The sequence below is a fragment of the Convolutriloba macropyga genome, chromosome 4 (assembly GCF_964194025.1).
Source record: "Convolutriloba macropyga chromosome 4, txConMacr16.3, whole genome shotgun sequence".
Classification (NCBI taxonomy): Eukaryota; Metazoa; Xenacoelomorpha; order Acoela; family Convolutidae; genus Convolutriloba; species Convolutriloba macropyga.
This window is the reverse complement of record NC_134471.1, coordinates 69,979,632-69,994,957: the sequence shown is the minus strand read 5'-3', so window position 1 is coordinate 69,994,957 and position 15,326 is coordinate 69,979,632. Positions and strand designations below refer to the sequence as shown.

The following is a 15,326-nucleotide window of genomic DNA, read 5'->3' as shown; positions in this document are numbered from 1 at the left end:
TTTTTACTGTTTATTCGATTTTTTGGATCGGATTTTTTCCTAAACAGTTTTCCCAAACCATTCACAGCTCATTCTGGACCTAGTTTTTTGTTTGAATTGAATTTTCATTTCTTGCTAGTGGTTTTTTTGTTCACATGCGGCATTTTGACATTGATTTTCTGTTTTTTTTCTTAGTTTATGATCTGATTTTTTTAAAAATGGTTTTCTCAATTCACTCATAGTCCATTCTTGGTCTAGTTTTTCTGTTTAGTCAATGAAAATTCTTTGAATTGTTCGTCAGGACTTGTCCTGCTATGTTTTTTTTACTTCGTCAAACTTTTTTTCGCTTTACCATTTTGCCGCTTTTTCGACATTTTGCGTGAAATCTTTTTGACTTCTCTAGGCTAGTTTCTCTCTTCTCTCATTCTGCTAAAAGTGATTTTGAACATCAGTTGCTAAGCAAAGCAATTCAAAATGAACAGAGTCGGTATAAAAAATTGAAGTCAGAAATAGAAACGGGATAAACCCATAAAGCCCAATTTTAGATGCCCGCTATTTGAACGTCGTTCCTATAAGTCTTAGTTACCACCTCTAATGCTTATTGGTGTTGATAGTAGCCCCTGTAGCCTCTCTCTAAGAAACAGAAGTATGTTCAACTACAAAATGCCATCAAAATAAATCGGACTTAAAAAATATTTTTGTACATAAATCTTTTTTTTCAATATATTCTATTCGTTCAATCCCAATCATGCTTATTGGAATCAACGGCGGCTATTTTCCGGCAATCTGCCGGGTATGTTTAATGATGCATGGAAAACAAAATAATGAAAACCACCGTAAATTGTTGCGTGCTTCTAGGTGCCGGATATCTCACATGCACATGGAAGGTGGATGAGGATATTTATCAGCACATTTCGATCGTGGAGCAACAGCAGGAAAACAGTTTCTCACTTGGAAAGCTTCTGGTTATCAACGAGCAAGAGTTCGAGGACTTGGACGAAGTGATTGCCACATATATCAAACCTATGGCGCTATTGGTCCGCGAAATCTCAATGTATAAGTATTACTGTAAACCGCAGTCTGATAGAACTATCATTGAGCGAGATCTTCTGCAACAGAAAATGGCAAATCCTTCTAAGATTCCCTACTTTTTAACACCCTCAGTAAGTCGGCCTGGTTGTTTTTCCATCGTATACCTGCCAAGACAGACTGTTATTTGGGAGTACATTTCGATCACACCCAATGGGTTCAAGTACCGAGGAAAGGTATTCGATAACTTGAACAAACTCCTGGGCTGGTTCAAAGTCCATTTCCGGGATCCGAGACCCCAACCTCCGCCACAGCCAGTACAGAATGAGTTGAATGTGACTGGCCCGGCTCAGACGGATTACGGATTTGGGTTAAGTCAGCCAAGCCACCCAACTCCCGGAGGATTGGGTGGTGGAAGACCTCAGCATTCAGACTATGGAAACAGACAAATGACAAGTCCGCGATATGACTCGGTTTGTGTACCAAATTTTACGTTTCATAATTCAAGTCCTGAAATCTAGGATTGGTGGACTGGTATATGAATGTAAGAGTACAAATAGTCTCAGTCAATAAATACGTTAATAATCGATTAACGGTGATGATGTTTTTATACCGAGAAGGGTTTTACCGTGAAATACCAATGGAACATTTTAATCGTTTCAGAGTGACTTCACTTCAGCCATGCGTGACTCGAGCAACCACAGACCATCTTCAATCTCACCTCCTTTGATTACCGCTGGAGGGGGAGGGGGAGGAGGCAGAGACACTCCAGGGTTCCGCACACCTGTACATCACACACCACATGGGCACCATGGCAGTTACACACCCAGATCTACATCAGGTAAGGTATTTTGATCGCATTGATGACGTCAGATGTGCGTTAATCATTTTTAATAACCGCCCTCATCTCAGCCGGCTATTATAGCGCTCCTATTTTTACAATTCAAAGAATTTGAATTGTATTGGGGCGCTGTCTTTTTTTTTTTTTTTTTAAGATCTGTTCACACATTTTCATGATTTTTGAAGTCAAATTGGAGTAGTGATTTTGGTCACGCCGAAACAGGAAATGGAGCGAAAAAGCGAGTGGTTTTGCGGCGTGAATATTTTTCGCTCTAATTTTAAAGTAGTGAGAAAATGGTGTTTGAACAAAAATTCGGTTTCTCGGTAGTGGTTTTTTGTTCACATGCGGCAATTTCACTCTGATTTTTACTGTTTTTTCGATTTTTTGGATCGGATTTTTTTCTAAGTGGTTTTCCCAATCCATTTTAGGCCTAGTTTTTTGTTTGAATTGAATTTTCATTTCTCGCTAGTGGTTTTTTTGTTCACATGCGGCATTTTGACATTGATTTTTTGTTTTTTTTTCTTATTTTTTGATCTGATTTTTTTAAAATGGTTTTCTCAATTCACTCATAGTCCATTCTAGGTCTAGTTTTTCTGTTTAGTCAATGAAAATTCTTTGAATTGTACGTCAGGACTTGTCCTGCTATGTTTTTTTACTTCGTCCAACTTTTCGCCTTACCCATTTTGCCGCTTTTTCGACATTTTGCGTGAAATCTTTTTGACTTCTCTAGGCTAGTTTCACTCTTCTGTCATTCTGCTCAAGGTCCTTTTAAACAGCAGCTGCTCAGCAAAGCAATTCAAAATGAAGAGAGTCGGTATAAAAAAAATCGAAGTCAGAAATAGAAACGGGATAAACCCATAAAGCCCATTTTTAGATGCCCGGTACTTGAACTTTGTTCTAGTTAACTGAAGTAAAACTGAAGTTTTAGTTACTATCTATAATGCTTATTGGTATTGATACTAGACCCTGTAGCCTCTCACTGAGAGACAGGAGTATGTTCAACTACGAAATGACGTCAAAATAAATTGCACTTAAAAATATTGTACAAATATCAATTTTTGTTGATATTTTCTTTTCTATCAATCCCAATAGAGTTATGGGAATCAACGGCAGCTATTTTCCGGCAATCTGCTGGGTATGTTTTTAAGTCTGCGAAGCAATACGTCATTTATTTTTCAGCCATTTTTTTTAAGAATGGAGGATCATACACTATAGTACCAGAAAGCTACTTACAGTACAATCTGTCCTCTTTAAGCGGTTTTTTGCTCAAAACGTTTGATTTGTGCAAATGCGTGAAATTTTGAAGTTCTGAATGAGAGTCCGTTCATTTTCTAAGCTTACACAGAAAATTTGATTTAGCCGCTTTGTTTTTTACAGTTCATGGATTAAGATGTTCAACAAATCCCAAACATTTAAGGAATTTTAGTTAATTGAAGAATTAAAAACGTCATGGAGTACAAGATACGGAAAATGTAAAAGGTTTAAAAATTGAAAAACAATTGTTTCTTCAAGCAGAATAACCTTCGAGCTGATTTCTGAAAAAATTTGAACTAATGAAACCATTAACGAGTTTATGATTCACGAAATTCCAAAATTCAAAAGATGAGATTATTTACTTTGAAAAACGAAAAACATTGGAAAAACTTTTTTCCTCTAATTCTCAATTACTTCTATTGTCAAATTAAACTTCAATCTAGGCTGTTCCAGTATTTGTGGCCTTTCATGCAAGAGTTAAAGAGTTCATGTACCTGGGGGTAAGAAAAATTGCCAAAATGTACAGGATGCAGTTACTTTGAAAAAGAAATGTGTGTTGAGTTTTGTCACTGTTTTCTGTATTCTTGCGTCTATATAAAAATTTAAAAATCTGAGCACAGTTTATTTAAGCGTCAAATTCATCTCGCGTAAAATTTACGATTTTTAATTAATTGAGGAAATGAAAAGTCAATTGATCAATAGAATCGAAAAACAAAAAATCTCTGTTTTCGAAAAACGAAACATTAATGAGATTTTTCAACTATTTGGTTTTTGAATTCTACGTATTTTGAAATCAAGCTCAAACCGTTTTGTTCATTTGATAAAATGAGAAATCTATGAATTACGACAGTCGAAAAATCACAAAAAAGCTTTGGCATTGCTTTGAAAAACGAAAGAATTGAACAGTCTTAAACACGCAAATTCTATTTGTTTATAAAATTTTCACGCGGGAAATTTTTTTGAAATTCGAAACCGAAGACTTTAAAATTGAAATGAAAAACGAAATCATGGAGTTTTGCTTAAGAGCCATGTTCATTATGTAACTTGACAAATTTACACCCACCTTGATGTCTGTTCTAGTCTATCAAGAACATATAATAATAATAATAACAAGATTTATGGAATACCCAAGGGAAGTTTTTTCCCAAAGCAAATTTAACAGTCACTTCAGTTTGATATTTTTTGATATTTACAGTTAGCACAGTTGCAAGAACACATATCCATCTCGTTGGAACTGCGGTTGAAATAGTTCAGATACGCCTTCGAAAATTTTGTCATAATTACGAAGCTTGTCCACATCCACACCGAAATATGTTTTCATTGATATGTCTTCATGGATATGTTTTAATTTGAGCAGAAATCGAGTCTTTGAAATTAACAGAATATTAGTTTTGTTTTGTAAAGCCTGCTCGAGGTATAATGAAAGTACTTGAATGCAAGAAAAGAAATTTCCATTATACCTCGAGCAGGCTTTACAAAACAAAACTAATATTCTGTTGACTCGATTTCTGCTCAAATTAAAACCTATGTTCTTGATATACTAAAAGACAGAATACTCAAGGTGGGGGTAAAACTGTCAAGTTATATTATGAAAATAGCTCTGAAGCAATATTTCATATCTCTTAAATTTTTCGAAAGAATGAAAAATACAGATGAATTATTGATGAAAATTCTTGATGTTTTCCAACCGATCACTGATCTATTGAACTATCAATAATATCATTTTTTGAAGGGCCATTACTTGTTGATAACTGAAGATGAAGCCATCAGTTTGATTTTTGGTTTCCAACAGAAGCAGATGATAAAATGATAGTATCGACAAAAAGTGACAAGAGTGTACGGAATATCGGGTCGCTTCAAAGACAACGATAGTTCTCTCCATACTATGTTTTTGTAGCATCTAAGCCATCTATATTAAATTGGTCTCCGTCTGAACCTGTGCTGTGAAGCAATGAGTCGATGAAGTAATTCCTTGGATCCGTTTTAGTTGCAGCTCACAATGGGTTCAGATAAGCATTTTCAAACGTTGTTACCACAGTTTTTTTATTATAATTTCTGATATCGTTATATTTTAATTCTCAAAACGCCAATGCTATTTCCTTTACGATTCTATTTCCAAATTTTTTCGGGTGGCTAACATGCGCTTTTGCCTAAGACGTTGATTTGAAATCCATAATTACGACGACGTCTTAAACTATGAATAGGGTTACATTTTTCTTTTGATTTTGTTGCTGACTCTCGGAAGCGTGCACAAAATGTTGCCTCACCCAAAAAGAGATTAAAATACAGATGCTCTTTCCAAGCGGAGAAGTCATCCTTTAGTCTTGAGATCTATTTTCATTGCTATCCCGATTCTTGTAAAAGTTGTTTATTTTTGTAGTCCATGAATTTAGAGAGAAATTTCTCAGTTTAGTATCTTGAATATGTTGTTCAAGATCATGACACAAAATCAATGCAGCGTGATAATTGATACTTTGATCAAAAATTTTATTGATCAAATGCTCGTGCGATTTTCCTACCTAGTGAGGGCCTAGAATATGCTTCATTATGAGAGTCCCATTAAGCAACATTTTTTGGAGACTTGAGCGCAGCACCATCAAATACCACAATATATTTGATGCCCAATAGCAAAATACGTCAATTTTAATACGGCAGTGGGTCTTAAGAACCGATAAATGAGTTTCATGTGGAAATTTGTCAACAAACGATTTGACGCACGAAACCAACCTCTGCATGTGGCAATTATGTTGTGACTGCAATCTGTGCAGAAATACCGGTATAATATTTTTTTTTACTATAAGACGACTGGGACAATAGTAAATCCCTGCAGTGCAGCAAATCCAAAACAACAACAATATCCTGTTTGTTTAGGACATCATGGGAGTATGACACCAAGTAGGTCAAGCTACAACAGTCATCAGCAGCACCAAATGTCTCAGCCAACCTACTCATAGTAGTACAACAAGTTGTCGCTCACTTCCACTGTGCTTGTCCTGTGTCCTCAAAAATTATATTAAATGAACACAATGTTGTTGTATCTAGTTGTATTTTGGGCTCTTTCCTCCTTATAGCACCAGGCTTATCTGCACTGCTATCTACAGCACTCTTATTATTATAACTATTTTGAGGGGCCTTATTGACAGGGAAGGTAATTGATATAGTGGGAACGAGCCATGAGTTGTGTGATTTTTTGTACAACTTATCAAACGATGAGCGAAACTGTGATTATTTTGACTCTTTTGTGCTTAAAACTGCAATAGAACTTAACGCTGATTTCGTAGATGATATAACAAATATGAGACGCTAAACTAATCAAAGTAATAGGGGCTTTGATCTATTGGCTGCTATTTATATTGCAAGATGATAAATGAACTCAAACAGTATCATTACAACTCTTTTAAGTCTTTATTCTTATCTGTTACATCCAAATAATGTTATGTTCAAATTACCCCCTGATCCATTTAACGTATTGTGAATCAAATTTAATGCTCCAAAATCTCGCGGTTTTTATTACCGTCGACGTTGTCATTTGTTGTTGTCACATGTTTATGTACATTGCCAGTATACATAAGGGTCTGAATTTTTGGGGCATAGGAACATTCTTTTGTTTTAGTAGGCAAGAGTATTCTTAGTTGAGGAAATTCTGCTTCATGTGACTTTTGAAATATATGTCCGTTTTGTCTTGTTGGTCTCAGACTCTTTTAAATGTATATAAATTGAAAGATGATAATGAATCCTACGAAATAGAGGAAACAAATCCGCAACCAGTAATGATCCGAATCCACTCGAACCATCAAAGGTAACAAAAATGAGTAGAATTATAAAGCATGCCTAGCATAGATCAGTAGTATATCGTGAGCAATACAGGGGGGTGTAAAAAGACGTACCTATGTATAAAGATTACGTATAGCCCATTTTCCCTCAAATCCCAAAGACGTACCTCACAGCATGATACAAGCTGTTCACGCGAGGGGGATTAGCAAGATAATCCCATAATATTAAATTAGTAAGGTCAATTACCTATTCCCATATTGCACTTTACTAATGTAAATTTTCAAAAATGTACCTCACAGCATGATACCCAAGCTGTTCACACGAAGGGGATTAGCATGACAGTGCCTTAACATCGAATCAGTAAGGTCATTGACCCTTTCCCATATTACACTTTAATAATGTAAATTTCCAAAGACGTACCTCACAGCATGACACCCAAGCTGTTCACAAGAAGGGGATTAGCAAGATAGAGACTTCACAACAAATTAATAAGGTCATCGACCCCCTACCAAGTTACACTTTAATAACGTAAATTTCCAAAGACGTACCTCACAGCATGACACCCAAGCTGTTCACACGAAGGGGATTAGCAAGATAGAGACTTCACAACAAATTAATAAGGTCATCGACCCCCAACCGAATTACATTTTAAGAATGTAAATTTCCAAAGATGTACCTCACAGCATGATACCCAAGCTGTTCACACAAAGGGGATTAGCAAGGTAATGTTTTAATTTTAAATTAGATAGGATGACTCATTTACAATTACGTACGGCTTAGGTGATTTTCAAAAATGTACCTCAGAGCATGACACCCAAGCTGTTCACATGAAAAGGATTAGCAAGATAGTGCCTTAACAACAAATCAGTAAGGTTATTGACCCCCAACCATATTACACTTTATTAATGTCAATTTCCGAAGACGTACCTCACAGCATGACACCCAAGCTGTTCACAGGAAAGGGATTAGCATAAATCATTTTCTACACAACTTTAGTTGTCTTAAAAAAATTTTTTATAAGATCTCATTGGCTACGAAGTTTTTTGTTCCCTATTGTTCTTGTTAATACTTAAGTTTCATTGGCTCCACATTTCGAGGTTTGTTTAAGATGTTTCAATCATTTGTTTCTTTCCCCTTATTTTATTCAGTTACCCTTATTCATCCAGAGTTTCTTATTTGTTGCTTCCAGATCCCATATTTTGCTCAATTCACCAAAAGTGACTACCAAAATTAGTAATTCTTTTTACAGTAAATCTAATTCAAAATTCTAGACTGCTAATCATTTTTTAATAATCTAACCTAGAAAAAAGAATATCTCTCGTTGTGTTTGATATTGAGTGCTTGGAGGGGCAAATTGTTAAGGAGTTGGGTGTTTTCAAGGACGGAATTGTATTGGGATACAGTTTCCTCCCACCCAAAGACTACAGACCTACTTTTCAAGCAAAGTGGAACACTAAAAATTTACATGGGATTAATTGGAACAGTGGAAAACTGGAATATACTGAGTTGTCATCAATCATTCACCAACATTTTTCACCTACAACTGAATACTTTGCAAAGGGGTTGGAGAAGTGTAATCTCATCTTAAAATACTTGTGTAAAGATGTGGAGAATCTAGATGATCTTGGTTGTCCAAAAGATTCCAAACTTCTCAACAACTTGGATACTGACTGGGATTGTAGCAACTATCCGTAATCGACACCAAAAAACCTTTCACTGTGCAGAGAAGAAAGCCTATGCATACGGAATTTGGACTCTTGATTTTTTTGATAATATATTGTATTTGTGATTTCTAATTGTATTTGTGATCGTTTTGTAATTTATTGTTTTTGTTTTACTACTTTTTAAATCAGAGAAAAGTCGCACTTGAAGATCATTTGCTGAGTACAGATTACATGATTAGATAAAAATGTCAGAAATGCACGTTTCAAAATAATAATAGATACCTCTTTTGAAATTGGGAACCAAAAAAAAACTAAGTTTAAAATGACACTTTTCATTTGTCAGTTTTTAAAATTTTTTAATGTGAAATTTTAATTATTGTTCTTGTTTATACATAAGTTTCAGTGGCTCCATATTTCAAGGCTTTTTACGATATGTCAATCATTTGTTTTTTCCCCTTACTTTATTCAGCTCCCCTTTGATAATGTCAATTTGCAAAGACGTACCTCACAGCTTGATACCCACGCTGTTCACACGGAGTGGACCAGCAAGATAATCCCTCAATAACAAATTAGATAGGTCATTGACCCCTTCCCACATTACACTTTACTAATGTCAATTTTCCCAGGCGTACTTCACAGCATGATGCCTAAGCTGTTTACACGAAGAGGATTAGCAAGATAGCCTTAACATTAAATTAGTTAGGTCATTCACGTTTTCTCATATTACAGTTTACAAATGTCAATTTACAAAGACGTACCTCACCGCATGATGTCCAAACTGTTCACACGAAATGGATTAGCAAGATAACCCCTCAATAACACATTCCAATTCTTAAGGGAAAAAAGACACACCTATCCTCAAAATTACACCTTTATTGGTAACAAACACTCACTTCTTGACACGAAACATCCAATTATTGCCAAAAACAGCAAAATGTTGAAAAAATTACCAAATTCGTACCAAAAGAACCAATTCTAGCCCGAAAATACCCGTTTCTAGTCCAGAAATACACCATTTTGAGCAAAAAATACACAATTCTTATGTTAACAAAAATTCGTAGTTCCTGCCAAAAGAACCCAGGTCTAGCAAAAACTGCGCAGTAATTGCCAAACGAACACTCAAATCTTCCCGAAAAATACCGATTCTTACCACAAAGTGGAGATATCTCGTCAAAGAACAACCAAACGCCACCCAATTTGTTAGAGTTTTTAAAAATGCCCAAATAGAAAACGAAATAACAAAAATTCATCAAATATTTATCCAAAACATCATAAATTAGACAATTTTGCCATCATCTGTATTTATCAAATTTCTTCCCGACAATCCAATTATTTAGTGACCTGACAAACATCAACTTTAGACATCGTATTTTTGTGATGATGAATCTTCTCCGCTGCTTGATATAGGTTTTATGAGCACAAACTTGTCACGAATTATTTACTGTCGTCTAAAATTAGTCAAAAAATGCATCAGTTTAATCATATTAGTTCAACAATTACGTCCTACTATCTTCAAAATTACGAACAATTAGGTGATCTCATCCATGTAGGTGGGTCACTGACCTCTTTGAGAAAAAGTGTAGTTCAACTACTTCGTATGATTGCCACAATTGCGGATATCCAGCCATTGTATGGGCGCATTGAACTAATGTGAACAAAATATAATCCACACTAATGGCAATATGATTTTTCATACTTTATCAAAGCAGTATCGATATGATTTTTCATACTTTATCAAAGCAGTAGTCTGTTTTACACTCAGAAAACCTGAAGCTCATGTATGCTTTTGAATTAATACTTTGATACTAATATTTAATTCAGATAATGGACCGTAGTCGACTTACGGACATACGACCACAAAATATCTCGAAGGTTTTCATGTGGATAGGTTTATTAACAACAGGTTTTTTAAGTCCCTGAATGAGCTGAAAGACCAGATTTTTGAGGTAGAAATGAGCAAGACACGTAATGAACATAAAGAACCAATAATTGTTGGGTTCTTTATCCTCCTGTACGCCAAAATTACAATGTTGCAACTTAAAAACATTTTCTTATCCTCTTTCTGCGATACAAACAAATATGAGTTGATTGAAATGGATACTGAGTCTTTACTTGGCATGTAGTGAGGAAAAATTTGACGAATTCAGTTGACCAAAAATACATCCATTGTGGTACTGGATGATGCAAAGCGATTGCAGTGATATTTTCGCATCAGACTCTAGCAACAATTGTTACCACGAATACTCTGCCATAATCATGGAACCTTTGATAACACCTGGTTTTTCTAAAAAAGAATTTTCGGTTAAGAAATTTTAGATATAGATAGATACATATCATTAAGTATAAAATTTACAATTTTTTTAAGTGGAAAACCATTTCCACTAGTTTTTTTGTTTTGAAAAAAAAATGTTTCACAAAAGAAAAATCTTTTTAAAAAATGTAATTTTTATAAGATTTTTAACAAAAAAATGTAAATTTTGATGTTTTTTATTTTTCTATGTTTACATTTTTCAGTTTTTGAAGTTTTTTTTGCTAAATTTTCAGTTCGATTGTTTTTTTTTAAAATGTTGTTGTACTAAAATAATTTTTTTTTCAAAAATGTCGTTTTTTACATAAGGTTCTTAATCAAAAATGTAAATTTTGTTGTTATTTATTTTCCTATTTTTACATTTTTCAGTTTTGGAAGTTTTTTTCTTGTGAAATTTTAAATTTGATTGTTTTTTATTAAAAATGTTGTTTTACTAAAATAATTTTTTTTCATAAATGACGCTTTTTACATAAGGTTTTTAGCCAAAAATGTAAATTTTGTTTTTTTTATTTTTCTAGTTTTACATTTCTCAGTTTGGATTTTTTTTCATGTAAAATTTTCAATTTAATTGTTTTTTATTAAAAATATTACTAAAATAATTTTTTTTTTCAAAAAGGTCGTTTTTTACATAAGGTTTTTAATCAAAATTGTAAATTGTTGTACTGGATGATGCAAAGCGATTGCAGTGATATTTTCGCATCAGACTCTAGCAAAAATTGTTTACCACGAATACTCTGCCAATCATGGAACCTTTGATAAGAGAACACCTGGTTTTTCTAAAGAAGAATTTTCGGTTAAGAAATTTTAGATATAGATAGATACATATCATTAAGTATAAAATATACAAATTTTTTAAGTGGAAAACCATTTCCACTAGTTTTTTTATTGCTTTGAAAAAAAATGCTTTATAAAAGAAAAATCTTTTTAAAAAATGTAACAAAAAAATGTAAATTTTGATGTTTTTTATTTTTCTATTTTTACATTTTTCAGTTTTTGAAGTTTTTTTCATGTAAAATTTTCATTTTATTCTTTTTTTCATTGAAAATTGTTGTTTTACTGAAACAATTTTTTTTTCAAAAATGCCGATTTTGTACATAAGGGGTTTAACGAAAAATGTATATTGTGTTGTTTTTTTTATTAATCTATTTTTTCCATTTTTCAATTTTTGAAGTTTTTTCATTTACAATGAAAAAACTTCAAAAGCTGAAAAATGGAAAAAATAGATAAATAAAGAAAAACAACATAATATACATTTTTGGTTAAACCCCTTATGTACAAAAACGGCCTTTTTGAAAAAAAATTGTTTTAGTAAAACAACAATTTTTAATGAAAAAATGAATAAAATTAAAATTTTACATGAAAAAACTTCAAAAACTGAAAATTGTAAAAATAGAAAATTAAAAAACAACACAATTTACATTTTTGGTTAAAAACTTTATGTAAAAAACGACCTTTTCGAAAAAAAAATTATTTTAGTAAAACTTTTTTTAATAAAAAACAATTAAATTGAAAATTTTACATGAAAAAAAGTCCAAAACTGAGAAATGTAATAATAGAAAAATAAAAAACAACAAAATTTACATTTTTGGCTAAAAACCTTATGTAAAAAACGTCATTTTTGAAAAAAAAATTATTTTAGTAAAGATTTTTTAATAAAAAAATCAAATTGAAAATTTTACAAAAAAACTTCCAAAACTGAAAAATGTAAAAACAGGAAAATAAAAAACAAAGAAATTTACATTTTTGAGAAGAAACCTTATGTAAAAATGACATTTTTGAAAAAAAATTATTTTAGTAAAACAACATTTTTTAATAAAAAAACAATCAAATTGAAAATTTTACATGAAAAAAAATCCAAAACAGAAATGTAAAAATAGAAAAATAAAAAACAACAAAATTTACATTTTTGGCTAATTACCTTATGTAGAAAACGTCATTTTTGAAAATAAATTTTTTAGTAAAACAACATTTTTTTAAGAAAACAATTAAATTGAAATTTTTGCAAGAAAAAACTTCCAAAACTGAAAAATGTAAAAATAGAAAAATGAAAAAACAACAAAATTTACATTTTTGGTTAAAAACCTTAAGTAAAGAACGACAATTTTGAAAAAGAAATTAATTTATTAAAACAACATTTTTTAATAAAAAGAACAATCGAATTGAAAATTTAACAAGAAAAAAAAACTTCAAAAATTGAAAAATGTAAAAATAGAAAAATAAAAAACATCAAAATTTACATTTTTTTTGTTAAAAACCTTATAAAAATTACATTTTTTAAAAAGATTTTTCTTTTATAAAGCATTTTTTTTTCAAAGCAATAAAAAAACTAGTGCAAATGGTTTTCCACTTAAAAAATTTGTAAATTTTATACTTAATGATATGTATCTATCTATATCTAAAATTTCTTAACCGAAAATTCTTCTTTAGAAAAACCAGGTGTTCTCTTATCAAAGGTTCCATGATTGGCAGAGTATTCGTGGTAAACAATTTTTGCTAGAGTCTGATGCGAAAATATCACTGCAATCGCTTTGCATCATCCAGTACCACAATGGATGTATTTCTGGTCAACTGAATTCGTCAAATTTTTCCTCACTACGTGCCAAGTAAAGACTCAGTATCCATTTCAATCAACTCATATTTGTTAATATCGCAGAAAGAGGATAAGAAGATGTTTTTAAGTTGCAACATTGTAATTTTGGCGTACAGGAGGATAAAGAACCCAACAATTATTGGTTCTTTATGTTCATTACGTGTCTTGCTCATTTCTACCTCAAAAATCTGGTCTTTCAGCTCATTCAGGGACTTGAAAAACCTGTTGTTAATAAACCTATCCACATAGAAACCTTCGAGATATTTTGTGGTCGTATGTCCGTAAGTCGACTACGGTCCATTATCTGATAACCATATCATTTGCTTCCCAACTATTTCCAATCAACTTCACAGTCTCTGCAACGACTATTAACCCACATTTTTGAGAAAAAACAGATATTACAAAACAAGCTTTTTTCGATAAATATTTAAATTCAAAATTGAACTATTGATAAAAATTGTTTTCGAAAATGCATTTTTTAAACTCATTTAAATATTAGTATCAAAGTATTAATTCAAAAGCATACATGAGCTTCAGGTTTTCTGAGTCTAAAACAGAATACTGCTTTGATAAAGTATGAAAAATCATATCGATACTGCTTTGATAAAGTATGAAAAATCATATTGCCATTAGTGTGGGTTATATTTTGTTCACATTAGTTCAATGCGCCTATACAATGCCTGGATATCCGCAATTGTGGCAATCATACGAAGTGGTTGAACTCACTTTTTCTCAAAGAGGTCAGTGACCCACGTACATGGATGAGATCACCTAATTGTTCGTAATTTTGAAGATAGTAGGACGTAATTGTTGAACTACTATGATTAAACTGATGCATTTTTTGACTAATTTTAGACGACAGTAAATAATTCGTGACAAGTTTGTGCTCATAAAACCTATATCAATCAGCGGAGAAAGACGATGTCTAAAGTTGATGTTTGTCAGGTCACTAAAAAATTGGATTGTCGGGAAGAAATTTGATAAATACAGATGATGGCAAGATTGTCTAATTTATGATGTTTTGGATAAATATTTGATGAATTTTTGTTATTTCGTTTTCTATTTGGGTAATTTTTAAAAACTCTAACAAATTGGGTGGCGTTTGGTTGTTCTTTGACGATATCTCCACTTTGTGGTAAGAATCGGTATTTTTCGGGAAGATTTGAGTGTTCGTTTGGCAATTACTGCGCAGTTTTTGCTAGACCTGGTTTTTTTGGCAGGAACTACGAATTTTTGTTAACATAGGAATTGTGTATTTCTTTGCTAAAAATGGTGTATTTCTGGAATAGAAACGGGTATTTTTGGGCTAGAATTGGTTCTTTTGGTACGAATTTGGTAATTTTTTCAACATTTTGCTGTTTTTGGCAATAATTGGATGTTTCGTGTCAAGAAGTGAGTGTTTGTTACCAATAAAGGTGTAATTTTGAGGATAGGTGTGTCTTTTTTCCCTTAAGAATTGGAATGTGTTATTGAGGGGTTATCTTGCTAATCCATTTCGTGTGAACAGTTTGGACATCATGCGGTGAGGTACGTCTTTGTAAATTGACATTTGTAAACTGTAATATGAGAAAACGTGAATGACCTAACTAAATTGCTGTTAAGGCTCTATCTTGCTAATCCCCTTCGTGTAAACAGCTTAGGCATCATGCTATGAAGTACGTCTTGGGAAGTTGACATTAGTAAAGTGTAATGTGGGAAGGGGTCAATGACCTACCTAATTTGTTATTGATGGATTATCTTGCTGGTCCACTCCGTGTGAACAGCGTGGGTATCAAGCTGTGAGGTACGTCTTTGCAAATTGACATTATCAAAGGGGAGCTGAAAAAAGTAAGGGGAAAGAATCAAATGATTGACATATCGTTAAAAGCCTCGAAATATGGAGCCACT

General features: G+C 32.6%; 1 protein-coding gene across 2 annotated transcripts in view; it reads left to right on the top strand.

Annotated features, from left to right (window-relative positions):
* Positions 1–6,602, top strand: part of LOC142337864 (transcription elongation factor SPT6-like) — a 61,918-nt gene extending 55,316 nt beyond the window's left edge. For both annotated transcript variants that reach the window (XM_075387462.1, XM_075387463.1), the window contains 3 exons: positions 838–1,481; positions 1,672–1,849; positions 5,975–6,602. In XM_075387462.1, the coding sequence (XP_075243577.1) occupies positions 838–1,481; positions 1,672–1,849; positions 5,975–6,057 (905 nt within the window). In that variant the 3' untranslated portion in view covers positions 6,058–6,602. The remainder of the gene's footprint in view (positions 1–837; positions 1,482–1,671; positions 1,850–5,974) is intronic.
* Positions 6,603–15,326: the final 8,724 nt, after the last annotated feature.